At 48.4% G+C, this 14,755-nt stretch overlaps 1 protein-coding gene across 2 annotated transcripts in view; it reads left to right on the top strand.

Moving 5' to 3' along the window:
• The window catches only part of dock1 (dedicator of cytokinesis 1), a 220,843-nt gene that overhangs the window by 132,577 nt on the left and 73,511 nt on the right, over nucleotides 1-14,755 (top strand). For both annotated transcript variants that reach the window (XM_076298676.1, XM_076298674.1), the window contains exons 28-29: nucleotides 10,064-10,165; nucleotides 11,734-11,828. In XM_076298676.1, the coding sequence (XP_076154791.1) occupies nucleotides 10,064-10,165; nucleotides 11,734-11,828 (197 nt within the window). The remainder of the gene's footprint in view (nucleotides 1-10,063; nucleotides 10,166-11,733; nucleotides 11,829-14,755) is intronic.

Here is a 14,755-nt window from a genome sequence, read left to right as displayed (position 1 = left end):
CTCTCACACATGCATACACACATAGATGGCTGGTGCAAGCGGAGGTGTTGAGGCCTGGTCCCGCCATGCTGTCATACAGGGTTTTTTTATAGCCTGGTTCACAGAAAGTGTCAACATGTCTGCCTGCTGAACCCCTCAGGGCGTCCAGTTGTGTCACCACTCCTCCAGCGCCCATAGTGTTGACCTCCTGCCCTCTGTCCCTCCATCCCTCTCTCTGTCATTCACTCTGTGTGTGTGTGTTCTCTCTCTCTTGCTCTTTCTCTGTCCTCCTCTCTCTCTTCCCTTCTCTCTCTGGCACTCTGTCTCTCCGTATCTCAATTTAATTCAAAGCTGCTTAATCAGCAGGCCTGTTTGGATGCAGTGTTGACAAAACTAAGGCTTAGAACAACAGAGGAATATAGCAAGTGTAAAAAAGACAAATGCAAAAATAAAATGACTTCAAATAGCAGCAATAATATTGAATGAGATGAGGAGGAAGAACATTTTTGTGTGTGTGTGTGTGTGTTTCTCTCACACCCTGGCTGTTATTGCATGTGTGAAATATTTGTACAGTATATGCCAGTTGGGGACCTTGTGATGGGTTGTGATCCAGTGGCTTTCCCCTCCAGGACAGAGTGCTGGGCTGCCATCTGTAAGGGGGTGGGAGGGAGTCAAGCACTGTCCAGGAACTCTCCCCTGAAAACAAACACGCCACCTCTGCCTTGAGAGAGGCCCGCTGCTGACTCTGCTGCCATTGATTTCATTATCGCAGATCCAATACTACCCTCAGGGCTGTCCGCCGGACACTCCGCCTCATGTCCTTCACTTGAGCCCACTATTTTTTATCCGTCTTTGTTTTTCTGTGTGTGTGTGTGTGTGTGTGTGGTGGGGGGGGGGGGTATGTATGTTTGTCATACATGGAGAAACAGCCTGTCTAGTGTCCCATATTCTTCTATGCAGTGATGAGTTTGTGTGTACGTTGTCTACATGAAGTGCCGTTGCAACACTAGCTAAGAATCGTTGCGTCAACAAGAGGGCGTAAGCTGTGCTGTTTGGATTGTGTTTTCATCTTTACCGTGTGTCCTGGCCACTAGTGACTCATCTGGGTTGTTTCCCCCAGTCTGTTGGTGGAGGGTGTCCTGTGGTTTGAGTCACCCCACTCTGCCTCTGTGCCTTCAGGGCAGTAATATCCATCTGGCAAGGTGACCAGTTGGGGGACTGCCTTTTCCACTCCCCTCGGCCCAAAACAAATGGAGGAGCACATTACCCACTTGTGTCAAACAATGTCAGACAGGCCCAGTGGCTCATACAATTTTGTTATTTTGTTAAAAGGAAAAGAAATTCAGGTGATCCCTCCTGACACTGGCTACTTTATCATTTAACTCATGGAGCCGTTGTGGATTGGCTTTTCTTGGCAGGAAAGTTTAAACAGCACCACCCTTTAAGCCTTGGACACACTTGCAATATCGACACCTGAGACAGTCAAGTTGCATTAAAGCAACATGTTATTGACCTGGGCATTGTTTAACCAGTGTTATTAAAGAAATCCGTATGTTTACTGCATGAGGTAGAAGGGCTGCTCAGCTCAGCAGAGAGTGGTCTGTCAATAGTATTGATGACAGCCCTGGAGGCCTTCCTTCCTTCCTTATGTGCTTGGCCTTCCTTCCCTCTCTGGAGCAGCTCCTGTCTTCTCTCCTGTTTCAGAGTTCAAGATCTCAGGCTCTGCTGGGGAGCAGCGCCATTGACCACCCACACCACCCTCCGACTGGATTGGCAGCCATGCGCCCAAGGGTTATGGTCATGAGAGGGTGTTTGTCAACAGCTTGAAGAAATGGATGGCTGGGGAAACAAGACGGATACTCCATCAGCACCAGTTGTTTTGTTGCCAGTGCTTAGACTGGCTGCCACAGATAGCAATGGTGGTTACTTACAGAGCTGCTGTGTGTGCCTGTATGTTTGCGTGCATGTTGTCGTGTAAACGTGCGTACTGCAAATAAGCATGTGCAGGGGTTAGCTGTACCAGTTGGTTCCAGAGCCATTCAGAGCTGTTCCCTGCTGATCCAGTGGCTACGCGCCGCTGAAAAGCTGTGAGCAAGTGGAGTGTGAAAGACCCGTCCTTGAGCACGCGACTGCAGGGAGCACCGTGCCTCGGTCTCATCTCCTACAATACTGCTATATTTACCTTTGCTGTTTAACACACACCACACACACGCACCACACACACATTCACGTGTGCATCACAGACGCATCACACACACATGCACACACACACCTCACACTGTGTTTGCGGCACATAATGAGTTTGCTCTGGGCGAATGCTATGGGGGAAATAGAATTGGAGGCTGAAATGACTGGTTTGGAGGGCTTGCTGCAGGAGAGGTGGTTGTGCCGGGTGCCAGGCCTGAGGTAGCATGGGGTGGGGGTGGACGCAGGTGGCGTACGAGTGGAGTAGCTGGCCGCAGGGATCCGGCGGCCTGCTGCGGCACGTGCCTGAAGCGGTCAGGAGCCTGATGCTTTTCCTGGATCTGTCTGTGCTCTGAATGTGGGATCAAATCTGTGTCTGTGTGTTGGGGTGTTTGTGTCTGCATGAAAATGTGTTGGGGTGTGTTTTTTTGTCAGGCTTTGAAAGAGAACGTGGAGGATGTGGAGATTTACAGCTGATACACATACACAGACACTGATATTCAGCATGCATCACTTAGCAGGGGAAAGTGTGGCCAAGATATCCCATGTGAATAATGGACAGCTCGGGTCATGTTGATTTAAATGTCCCATGGTCACATGTCCTTAGTGGTGAGGGAGGCTGAGTGACGGCCAGAAAGTGATGGACAGAGCGCATGAGCTTTAGCCCCAGATGGTCCCTTCACTTTGATTACTGATCTCGGGCTCAAATTTTGGAGTCTGTGTGTGAAGTTGCATTTTTTTTGTGTGTGAGTCCTGTTGGATTTTGGTGATTATTTCATTTCTTTGTCTCTTGTTCAGTAGGCAGTAGGTCTTTAAAGCTCCTTGTGTCTCCTTGTGTGCCTTTGGTCAGTGGGAGTTTGTCTTTATCAGCGAGGTGTCTCAAAGCCCCTCATTGAGTTCCCTCAGCTTCCTAAACCTTCCATTTTCTAAAACCAGCATGTGCACAATCACCGGCCCACAGCCCCCAAAACCATCTTTTTCTCAACCCTCAGTTTATATATTCTGAAATCTTTCACTTACACACTGACATTTTACTTCTTTATTTCAGGCCAAAAGTCTTTTTCCGGTAGCTCACCTTTAAAAAGCTATTTGCCGGAACAGTGTGGAAGAATCTTCCATCCAGTTTACCCTTCCTGTCCTTCTCTCTCAACCCTGGCATGCTTTTCTTTGCTATTTTAACACTGCTTTGTACACCGTTGTCCGGTGTTTAGACTGAACAAAGGTTCTTATTATTCATATACTGTAGCTCTGTGTGTGTGTGTGCCTCTGTGTGAAATGTTGGCCATTAAAAACAAGGTGAACAGACTTTAGAGGGTATGGATGTCTCTTCAGCTGATTGTGTCCTCCCCAGCAACTGTCCTCTCGCTTGTTCTGCTCCCTGCTGTGCTGTCCCATTGTGTCCCCTACACACTGACCCTCCCCTGCCTCTTCTGTTGCACTGTCCCCTGACTCAGCATCAGAAGCAGGACGTCTGTTCTGACCCAACTGTTCATAGACACATAGGCCTCAAATATCTCCCCACTAAGTCACACCTTTGACACCGCTTTAAATAGTGCATTTGTGTCTGGGCATGCAAATGTGTGTTTGTGAGGCGAGGTGGCACATGATCAAAGCCACACACATCAAGTTGCCAGTGCAAGAGCTGGCATCTCAGATCACCTTGTAGGCCTCCTCTCTGCTCCATCAGAGTGTAATTGGAGTTCCACCTCTTCCCCACCCTGCACTGCCTGCCAGCCAGCCCAGCCCAGCCCAGCCCAGCCCAGCTCAGCTCGGCCCAACCCAGCCCCACCTGGTCCTCCTCTGATCTCCTCACAGCAGTGCTGGGGAGCTGCCGTAGTGGGTGGGACGCAGCAGCTGAATTTGAGCCTCTAAATCCCATGATTCTCCATTCACGCACCTGCCAGTATGCTATGCAGGGGGGATCTGGGAGCTGTAACGTTTGAGTGAGCGCACACGCTGCACTTGTTCCACACCTGTTCAGCCCGTGTCTTTATTCCCACAGAGCCTAGTCGAGGGGGCAAACTACATCCACACAATGAGCTCTGTCACTGGGTGCCTTGAGTGGTCAGATGTGCTTTCAGGGAGCTGTTTTAGCTGCTTCTTTTTTTGTTTTCTTTCTTCCTTTCACTTTTTCACTCTTTCACAGATCTCCTCCAGCCACTTTCTCTGGAGGCTCGGGGATTGTCCCTCTTGGCCCAATTAAAGGCATAAAGCCAGGCCTTGTTTTATGTGACTGTGCTTGCCTTTCTCCCACATGGTGTCATAGCGGAAAGTGAGACGGATGGTATTGCCTGTGGGGAGGTGGGTCTACCAGGACTCCCCTCTCTCAAGACCAATGTCCTTGCCTTTCCCCACCACCGCCACCAGCGCCTGCTCTTTCCACTCATATCAGCTTGGATTCTTTTAGAGGTCGATTAAAGGTGCATCATTCGTTAAATATATTTTTCATGATTGCTTTTAATTAATAAATGGTAAATGGGGCCAGGATGAATCAGTCATTCTAACTAGGAGCCTTCCGAGGTACGTTCTTTTTAATCCACTGTAATTTGCCTCCCGTCCTTTGCTCTAGCCCTCTTTTTAAAGGGCAATATCATTATCAGCATTGTGTGGTGAGTGCATGACTCCTAAAATGCACAGGCCTCTGTGCACCATGAAACTCAATGTCTTGGACCTTTTACTTGATGGTGAGGGTGAAGCAGACATTCAGCATTACTTTCCCTTTCCAAGTGCTTGTCTAGACGCCGATATGGCTGTACAGTACAGTCAGCCGGAGCTGGTAAGCATTGTCTGGCATCTGGCTCTCTGCATGTTTTTCAGTCTGCTCTGCTCTGCTCATGGTGTTGAAAAACTCCACTATATATTGTTTGTTTTTGTCAGTTGAGAATATGAGGCCCTTCTACAAGCAGAAAAAAAGCTGCATTGAGCATCCCTTTTCAGAATTATTCTCCTTCATGTACTGTCAAAAATGATTGTCTAATGCAAATCCTTTTGAGACTGCGAGAGCCATTATTCAGTTTGCCTTGTTCAGCAGTAAATGAACACATTTTGTAAAAAGCGTAAACTAAATGGGCCTGGAGCAAGAACATCAAAACACAAAAACATGGCTGGCATCTTTTTTCCCCTCATTCAGGCACTCAGTGTTTCCTTGCACACTGCTCAATTTCACCTAGCTCTGTATCCGTAGCAGAAAAGAATGACTATAATATACATATTATGTCCCCCGCTACCCTGATCAAATGGATGATAGGAGCTCATATCTCTCTCTCTTAAATGGACTGTTTTTTTTATAATGCAGGGTCACATGGAAGATATTTTTCCTGCTACTATCCTTAACTTCCATCTTTGTGTTGGTTAAAGATGATGGATATGTATTGGGAGTTAATGGCTCAGGCAGGTGGATCTGTTAGTGGAGTTCTTTGAGCTGGCCCTAGCCAAGGTCGCTCTCTTTTACCAGTGCCACTGTAGAGGAGTAGAATGAATGTGAGTTAATGAAACTGGTTCCTATTCACCGTAATGCTTTACTGCTGGTTGCATTTCCATCAAGCATGTTAGCTTTAAGTGAAGATCGATAGTCTCACTGGAGTCATAAAGATTGCTGCAAAAAAAAAAAAAAACCTCAGGAATGAGTTTGATCCCCCCCCCCCCCACAAACCCCCTCCCCTCTACTTGGATTTCATTAGATTCACCTCTTAAGAAAACAGTTACCATGGCAACGGGCCCTGAGTACCTCATGAAGAGATGAAGTGTAGAGATCAGGCCTAAGAGGACACCCTGGCATCGTTTTGCTCTCACTCGAGATTTTGTGTGCGAAAGATGGAGCAGATCAGGATGATGGGCTGTCAGGGGAATTCGGAACAGAGTGGTGCAGTCGGTGTGCTCCAGACTGGATCGCCATCTGTTTGGAAAGGGACCAAAGACGACAGTTTGACAGAACCGCCGTGGGGGGTGTGGGCTACCTTAGGCTTCCGCGTTGATCGTCTGCATACTACTCCCTGTCTGTTTGTACTGTACATGAGGAGATTCCAATTTTCCTGAGTAGTGGTGTCCAATGTTTGTCTTGCCTTCAGTAATGGAAAGGAATGGAGATAGAAGCCAAGTCCACCACGTGTATTCAATTTACTCTATAGATTTGTTTTCTCCCCGTGGGGAGCTAGGCTGAAGCGGCAGTATTGCTTGGAGACTTAAGAACTCTTCAAGCCTAACCCATATTGTATCAGTGAAATCAATGCAACATTTTTGGTTCTACTTCACAGCCTCTAAATTTGAAATGATTTGATGGGGCTACAAAAACATGATTTAACTTTCACGCTTTGCTACTTTCCTAACAATGGCACATTCCCCATCTACCGACGGAGGTGTTGCATGTTGCATAGGAATGTCACTGTGGTGTAATTGAATTGGATGATTTGGGAGGCAAGCACTCTAAGATTAGTCACACACTATGAAGCTAGGCATCATCGACAAAAAAATGTGTCATTACTGTGTGTGAAAATAAGAAGGGCAAAGAAGACAAGGACTGATAGAGTGATCTTAAATCTGCCGTGATATCTTTCCATCGTTCTGTTCGTGACGGGGAGCATTTCTGTCAGGCTGCTCAGAAGTCCAGGACTTTGTAGGGTATTCTATTATTCAGCTTTAATGAAGGCCCAGAGAGCCAGGGTTCCTGCTGCCAGGTGAGGTGCAGCTGAACCTGCACAGATTGGATCTCTCCCAGGAGTGAGTGCTCTTCCCCAGCTCCTTACCCCTGCTGCAGTTGGGGGGTTGGAGTGGAACTGTGCTCCTGGCCTGCAGAAGGCACGTCGCCCGAGTCTGAGCGCTACAGCAGCTGCCAGCCGCCAAACCAGGACGTCCGCTCCCGCCCTCGGATCCGTCAAATTAGCGGTCAGATGAAGAAAGATGAGCTCGTCATCCTCAGACAAGTCCCTTAACTAACACAGTCATGGGACGTGCGTCCGCCATTAGTCTCCCTCCCCCTGCACCCCTGCACTCCCTCTCCTGGGAACAGGCTGACGTGTGTCGCACATTGAAAGTCAAAGCAGCTCCTCTGACTGCCGCACTTCTCCCTCATCCTCTTCTCTCTCTCCCCCATGCTGGCCTCTCTTGGTGTTTCCCTCTTGCCCATCCCTCCCTGGCGCTTATGTCCCCTTCTTTATCTCCACAGCCACCAGGTAATTGGCCCTTTTGTTCATCATTTAGACGGAGTGGGGAGGGATGCTCCAGCTAAGCAGCTGTGCAGGTTATCCCAGCCTTTCTAATCAAGCCCAGCCTAATTGGTGTAAATTGGGTTTGCTTCACAAGCGTGGGCTAGAGCTAACACATCATCCCACTGAATCCCCACTGATGGCGCTGTACGCTCTTGTGTGTGTGTGTGTGTGTGTGTGTGTGTGTGTGTGTGCGTGTGTGCGTGTGCGTGAGTGAGTGTCTGTGTCTGTGTGTGAGTGTCTGTGTCTGTGTGTGAGTGTCTGTGTGTGAGTGTGTGCGTGTGTGTCTGTGTGTACTTACGTGCATGCGTGTGTGTGTGTGTGTCTATCTGTCTGTGTCTTAGAGTAGTAGTTTCCCTGCTCATTTGATGGTCTGAGCAGAGAAACACAATGATGTACTGGGGCTCCATGAATAATAGATGGTGAATAGCAGCATTTGAGGCATTGACACACTGGACGCTCTGCTTAACAGCCTGTGTGGATTATTTGTTTCTATGTGTTTCATTCTGAGTGTCAAACACAACATCTGCCATTACCAAGGCCTCCACAGATGATTACATGTCAGCATCTTTGGGATGTACAGTACCTGGCTGCCTTTGTTTCTAGGGAGATTCCAGCTTCCAATGAATTATTCTTGGTGGTTTGTGTCTGACTCTGCAGCAAATTTGGATGCTGTTTTTTTCTCTGACGCCGTGGCCTCCTGTCAGTTGTTTCATTATGAATGGCAGGGTGAAACAGTGTTGCTCCGAGGTTGTCAAATATTTGACGACTTCGGGAATTTTTGTTACCACCTCACCTGGCTTTGGTGGATTAAATATTGAGAAATGCAGCCGAGCCGAAGCAAAAAGTACACAAGCACACAGAAGTACGAGCACACACACACACACACACACACACACACACACACACACACACACACACACGCACACACAAGCACACACACAAACACACACATATACGTATGCAGGAAGAGGGAAATGAAATGCAGGCAACGCTAATGTGCTCAGCGTTCTAGCACAGCCCAGCTCAGCTATGTAGGTCAGGTGTAATTACTGCTGCAGGATAGATCTTCATATGAAACAAAAAGTCAGATATGGGAACAACCATGAAAGGCTAATAGCTGAGTCATAGCTTTATTATGCAAGCGGAACAATCAAGGCCCTTAGTTTGCCGTGTGACAGCCTCTTCCCTCACCGATAAATGCCCAGGGATGAGATGCCTGGTGTCATGGCATCAGCTGATCAATTAACTTGGAACTCTAAGGGGAAAATAATAGTATTAACAGAGATTTGCTATCAGACAAGGCCGAACAAGACAGACGCCCTCTTTCCCCAACAAGTCGTTTTGGCTTGGTTACCGGCACCGGTGGCAGTATGGCTGGCGTCCTCGACGGGAGCACAGTCCCAGGATGGCGCAGCTTCAAAGCGCTTGCCCAGCCTGCTGAGTCACAGCACGCTCAGCAACATTTGGATGTGCATATGTGTGGCTTTAGCACTGATTGCGCCTGGGATGATTATTTTCTTAATGTGTGAACAATGTAGCATACATAATTGTAGCAGACAAAAATTTCCCAGCAAGCCTTGATTTTTGTAGGCTCGTCTCATCTCCCTAGACGATGTTTTCCACAGCAATATCGCCATCTAATGAGATTGCAGGTGGACTTTACTGCAGCATTTTTTCATGTATTTGATTTCATGCATATCCTTAATTTGCCTGATTAACTTTTATGTGTTTCTGGTGGCTGTCAGAATGTATGGACATGTGTATATCCATGCCCAACATTAATTTGATCCTGTACTCTATTACTTTAGCCCCTCGAAATATGCCAATATGCTCTCATCAAAGTTGTTAAATCTAGCAAAAGTCTGAAGTCAAGATTCATCATCTTTTTCCCTCTAATTATCACATTTATTAGTTTTATCCCAGCTTGATGTTCAAACCAGTGGTTTATTATGCCATCAATTCTCAGCATTCCCAAGCTAATTCTTGCATTGATTGGTCCCCAGTTAATTACATGTACCATCAACAGCCTCCAATTTTAATGACAGAGAAAACACAAATTCCATTACATTCCCACAGAGTCTTAACCACGCTGTTAATTGGACTTAGGACAGCTTTGTGTGTGTGAGGCGGAGGCTCGTAGTTGTGACACTCCCAGTTCTGTTCATTTGCTTATTGCAGAGTGTATTCTCTATCCGCGCAGCTGCGGACCTCACAGGAGGTCAGGATAAGGCTCATGTTAATTCAGCCACTGAGTCCATGGGGTCTCCCTCGTCATCTTCACCATGAGGCTGATGTGGGAAGTGACTTAGGTTTCTGATGCTACGTTGGTGTGGCCTGCAGTGTGGACACCATCGATTGACCGCTCTTTATTTAACCGAGGCTATATGAGGCTCAGAGTATTACTGAAGCCTAAATCAGCATCCAACATCCATCCATCTATTTATTCAACCACCTATTTAGTCATCTCTATCTCTCCATCCTTACGTCTGGCTGCTCATCTGTCTGTTCATCTATCCTCCAATTTACACAATGTTTTGTCCATGTGTTCTCCAAATATTTGTAAAATGTTTCTTCCTTTCCAGCCCACTCATCTTCCACTTGTGCGTCAGCCTCTCAGGACCTCAGACTAAAGAGTGTGGAACCGAATACAATGGGCTGTCTAAGAACCTAAGCCTTGTGTCTCTCTGTGTCCACAGGGCAGTTTCGTAGCCAGCATGACAGCCACTCTGCGTCAGATGGAGGACTACCACTACTCTCATCTCATCAGCACCTTTGGCAAAATGAGGACGGATGTAGTGGTGAGTTCTACACTTCTGTGCTCTCTAACCATTTGTTTGGCAGTGCAGTGCAAAAGCTGTGCATATGCTGAAGCGTTCTTATGTTATGCAGATGCGGATAGTGCACTGTTGCACTTGCGTATACAAAATGAGATCTCAGGCCCACCTTTGCGTAGCCTATTTGTCCAACAAAAACTGTGCATCTCAATGAAGTCATCGGGTCGCTTGGCTTCCATGTAGTCCTCTGGCTCTCTGCTCTCATCTTTAATCTGGCCTGATTTGGGAGGCTAGTGATCGCTGGGACAAAGCGCTGCTCCCTCCCTGTGGCCACATCCAGTCGTCTCCCCAACACCAGCCGGCTTATTGATGTGCCAGCCAGCCAGCTTTGAAACATCCGGGCCTTCAAGTTTGTTTCTCCTCTTCTGCTTTTGGCATTCTGCGGATGGTTTACATAATCTTCCATTCGGATGGCCTCCATCTTCGCCCCCCCCCCCCCCCCCCCCAGACTCACTGCAGATGAGACCCTTTGGTCTGCTCTGTCTGGCGGAGATGCAGACGTGTTGGACTCTGAATGGTAGACAGGTAGCCAGGCATAGCACCTAAGAAAATGTGTGCCTAAAGGAAAACGCTTGCGTGCTGAAATAATGATAAATAGTGATCAGCATTTTAACATAAGCCGGAGTCAGTCTGATCATGCTAACATACTCTTTGTGTTGTATTGAAACACACACTGTGTAGGTTAGCTGTTCCTCTCTCTTCTCTAATCAATCACAAGTGCATTGCCTCTCTAGAGCAATTTAAGAGTCAGAATATTTGAGCCTGACCACAGCAAATAATTAAATAAGGACCCTGGTGTGGTAGCACGTGCAGCCAGTCTCTCTCCTGTGCTGAGGCAGCCGGTCAGCCGGCTGAAGACAGCCCCGTCTCTGATTTATCCTCCTCGGGGGTTGGCACGGCTCGCGGCGGCCTTCCAGCATTTGGCAGCGGCTCAAGCAAACTCGGGGTTGTTTGCCGTCACCCCCACCGACACCCTGCCTGGCACAACCCCGCATCAAGTTTACATAAGAGATGATCATGCCCCTCACGCTGCTGAGCACCCGGCGCAGAAACACAAACATGAGGCTCACCTAGCAGCAGTCCACTCTGGCCAGCATTTCTGCTAAAGTGAATTGTAATGAGGGGCACCAAAGACTAGAGCTCCCAGTGACGGCCTTACAATAACCTTTCTCTACGGCCTCACTTCCTCATTTGAGATGCTAATCTAAGATGTAGAAAATGTTAAGAGCCGTTAGGAGGGCTCCCCTCGGCTGTCGGTGGTGATGCAGTATCCCCACGGAGCTGAGGCGGGCATCCTTACAGGACCTCGCGCTCACATCACTTGACGCGCATGCCACAGTGCAGTGTAAGAGAAAGTGTGTGAGTCTTTCACCTTGACCCAGGAGAAATCTAATCTAAAAGCAGCTTCCTCCTGAGGCGCTGGGCAGCGGGCTCCTCGGGGTTCATTCCAGATTGTTCCCATCTCCCTCGCGCACAGAATAACAGTCTTCATTCCAAATGCTCTTTCTTTTCCTCTCTCCCTTCTCTTTTAGGATTTCCTAATGGAAACATTTATCATGTTCAAGGATCTCATTGGCAAGAATGTCTACCCTGCCGACTGGGTTATAATGAACATGATGCAGAATAAGTAAGTACAGCCCTCACTGCTGCTCCTCCTTTCTGACCCTTCCTCTCTCTGGCCCCCACTATCTTGTCCACCCCCCACGACCCTCTCTGTCTGCCTCTCTCAGTTCATGTCCCATTGCTCCCTCTCCTGCATATCCCCACTCTCTCTCTCCCTCCCTCTCTCTCTCTCTCTCTCCCCCCTATGCCTATAGGTTTCCCCCCTCTCTCTGTCTCTCTTGCTTTTTATCTCCGTCCATCTCTTTTTCTCACCCCCCCATCTCTCCCTCATTCTCTCTCTGTCTCCCCCTCTCCCTCTCTCTCTCTCCCTCTGCTTCTATATTTCCAAGCTGCTTTTCATCTCCCCTCCACTGTTGTTGCTTAGGAACGGCAGTGAGAAGTGGGCAAGGACGTTTTTCTAATGTTTTTCTCTCAAATGCAAATAGCACTCGGCGGCCTCTGCCACAGCAGAGCGAGATGAGACGGATACTGCCACAAACATTGGCATGAATTATAAATACCTCGCTCGCTAATCTCCCACATTTTTTGCTGATGTTTTTTTTTTCTTTCTTTCGTCTTCTCCCTCCACTGTTTGTGTCGAGCTTACTTTGTTGTTGTGTTTTGTTTTATTAATGCGCCTCTCCTCAACTCACTTCTATATGCCTGCTGCTGGTACATCAGTAGCAGCCCCCGAAAAAGAAGTACATGTGGTTGCACTGGCAAAAACAAAGTGGGTGTTTGGGCTTTGTGTTGTGCTCAGCGCTCAGTCATTAAAGGTGCAAGCCCAGCGACGTCTCAGTGCCACCCTCACCTCTCGCTGTCGTCACGACTCGGGAGCCCAAATTGGGCAAACTTGTAATGAAGAGCCAAATATACGCGAGCATGCCACAGTTCTTATTCTGAGCTTGCAAAACGACAAAAATAAAACAGGCCAAGGAAGTGTGTCATTGCATTTCATGGTGTTGCTGAGAAAACACGAGAAACTCTCACATATTTGTTTGATCACCAGGTCCCAGCTTGTTAATAATAATAATAATAATAATAATAATAATAATAATAATAATAATAACTTGGTTTTATATAGCGCCTTTCAAGTAACCCAAGGTCGCTTTACAAAAGGAGATAGGGCAGGGGAATAGAGGGGAGAAGAGAGGAGGGGGTAGAAGTGGGGTTGGGGGGCAGAGTGGTTAAGGACCATAGGCCTCAGTGAATAAATGTGATTTTAGGTGCTTTTTGATCGTAGCCAGTGTGGGGGCTTGGCGGATATGGAGAGGTAGACTGTTCCAAAGGGTGTTGGCAGCAACACAGAAGGCTCTGTCACCAAAAGTCCGTAGCCTGGAACGGGGGATGACAAGCGGGTCCTTGCCAGAGGACCTCAGGGACCTTGGCTGGGAGTGGTGCTGGATGAGATCGGAGAGGTACTGGGGAGCAAGAGCATTGAGGGATTTGTATGTAAGGAGTAATATTTTGTAGGTGATGCGTGACTTCACCGGGAGCCAGTGAAGTCAGTGTGGGGGTAATGTGTTGCAATCGCTTTGTGTGTGTGAGGATCCTGGCAGCCGAGTTTTGGACACGCTGTAGCTTGTCCAGTGCTTTGGTGGGAAGACCATAAAGGACACCGTTACAGTAGTCCAGACGGGAGGTGATGAAGGCATGTGTCAGAGTCTCCGCAACAGTGTCTGACAGTGAGGGCCGGAATCTGCAGATGTTTTTGAGGTGGAAGAAGGCGGATTTGGTGATGTTACTGATGTGAGCTTGGAGTGAGAGGTTGCAGTCCAGAGTCACACCCAAGTTACGCACTTCTTGGGAGGGCCTGATGGTAAAGCCATCTACGTTCAATAAGACGTCCCCAACTTTCTTGGACAGAGACGGAGGGGCCACCACCATGAGCTCTGTCTTGTTGTCGTTGAGTTTGAGCAGGTTGGTGGCCATCCAAGTCTTTATGTCATGCAGGCAGTGAACTAGTGATAGGGGAGGGAGATTGGTAGATGGTTTAGCGCTAATGTAAAGCTGGGTGTCGTCAGCATAGCAGTGGAAACTGAGCCCATGCTGACGGATGATCTGGCCGAGAGGGAGCATATAGATGGTGAACAGCAGGGGGCCAAGCACTGAGCCTTGGGGCACGCCGTGGTTGACTGGAGCTGCGGTCGAGTTGGAATCCTTGATAGTGATGTATTGTGTCCTAGTGAAGAGGTAGGAGTGAAACCAGGAGAGAGCAGAGTCAGAGAGTCCTAAGTGTTCATGGAGACGGTGAAGCAAGATGGTATGGGAGACTGTGTCAAAAGCTGCAGATAGGTCTAGGAGGATGAGAAGGCTGATGAGGCCGTTGTCTGCAGCTATGAGGAGGTCGTTCATGATCTTAATGAGCGCTGTCTCCGTGCTGTGGTGGGGTCGAAAGCCAGATTGGAGGGGTTCATAGAGGTTATGGTGGGACATGTGGTGTTGAAGTTGGGCAGCCACCGCTTTTTCCAGGATCTTGCTGAGGAAGGGTAGGTTGGAGATTGTTGACGGAATGTCCCATTTCCAGTTCCACTGTACCATATCTATACTTAATGGTATACAGAGGGTTTGTCTGTGAAATTAGACTTTGGCTAGTTGCTATCAACGCCTCCCTCTGTTTTCTCTTCCCCCTGTTTTCCTCTCTCCTCCTCCTCCTCCCCTCCCTCCATCCCCCTGTGTGCCTGCTGTCATCATCCTAGGAGGGTATGTCCTGGTAGAAATTGCTTTGCAGCTTGTTACTGTTTTCTCCAGCGCGGTGGCGGCATCATCCGCTAGTGTGATTACTACCTGGCCGAGGCTGAGGCTGAGGCCGCTGAGCCTCGTATTTGGAATTCACGCGGCCATCCGGCGAGTGCTGTCAGACACCTGCGTCCTCATGCAAACAAGGCGTCAGGGCGGTGAGATGAGAAGCCTCGGATGCCCTACAGGTGTGGGACAGGCACCTGCTCTGCA

The sequence above is a fragment of the Alosa pseudoharengus genome, unplaced genomic scaffold (assembly GCF_046254945.1).
Source record: "Alosa pseudoharengus isolate Yale_2024_CS ecotype anadromous, Long Island Sound unplaced genomic scaffold, YU_APseudo_1.1 YU_APseudo_1.1_scf_21, whole genome shotgun sequence".
NCBI classification, from domain to species: Eukaryota; Metazoa; Chordata; class Actinopteri; order Clupeiformes; family Clupeidae; genus Alosa; species Alosa pseudoharengus.
This window is presented reverse-complemented; position numbering and strand designations above follow the sequence as displayed.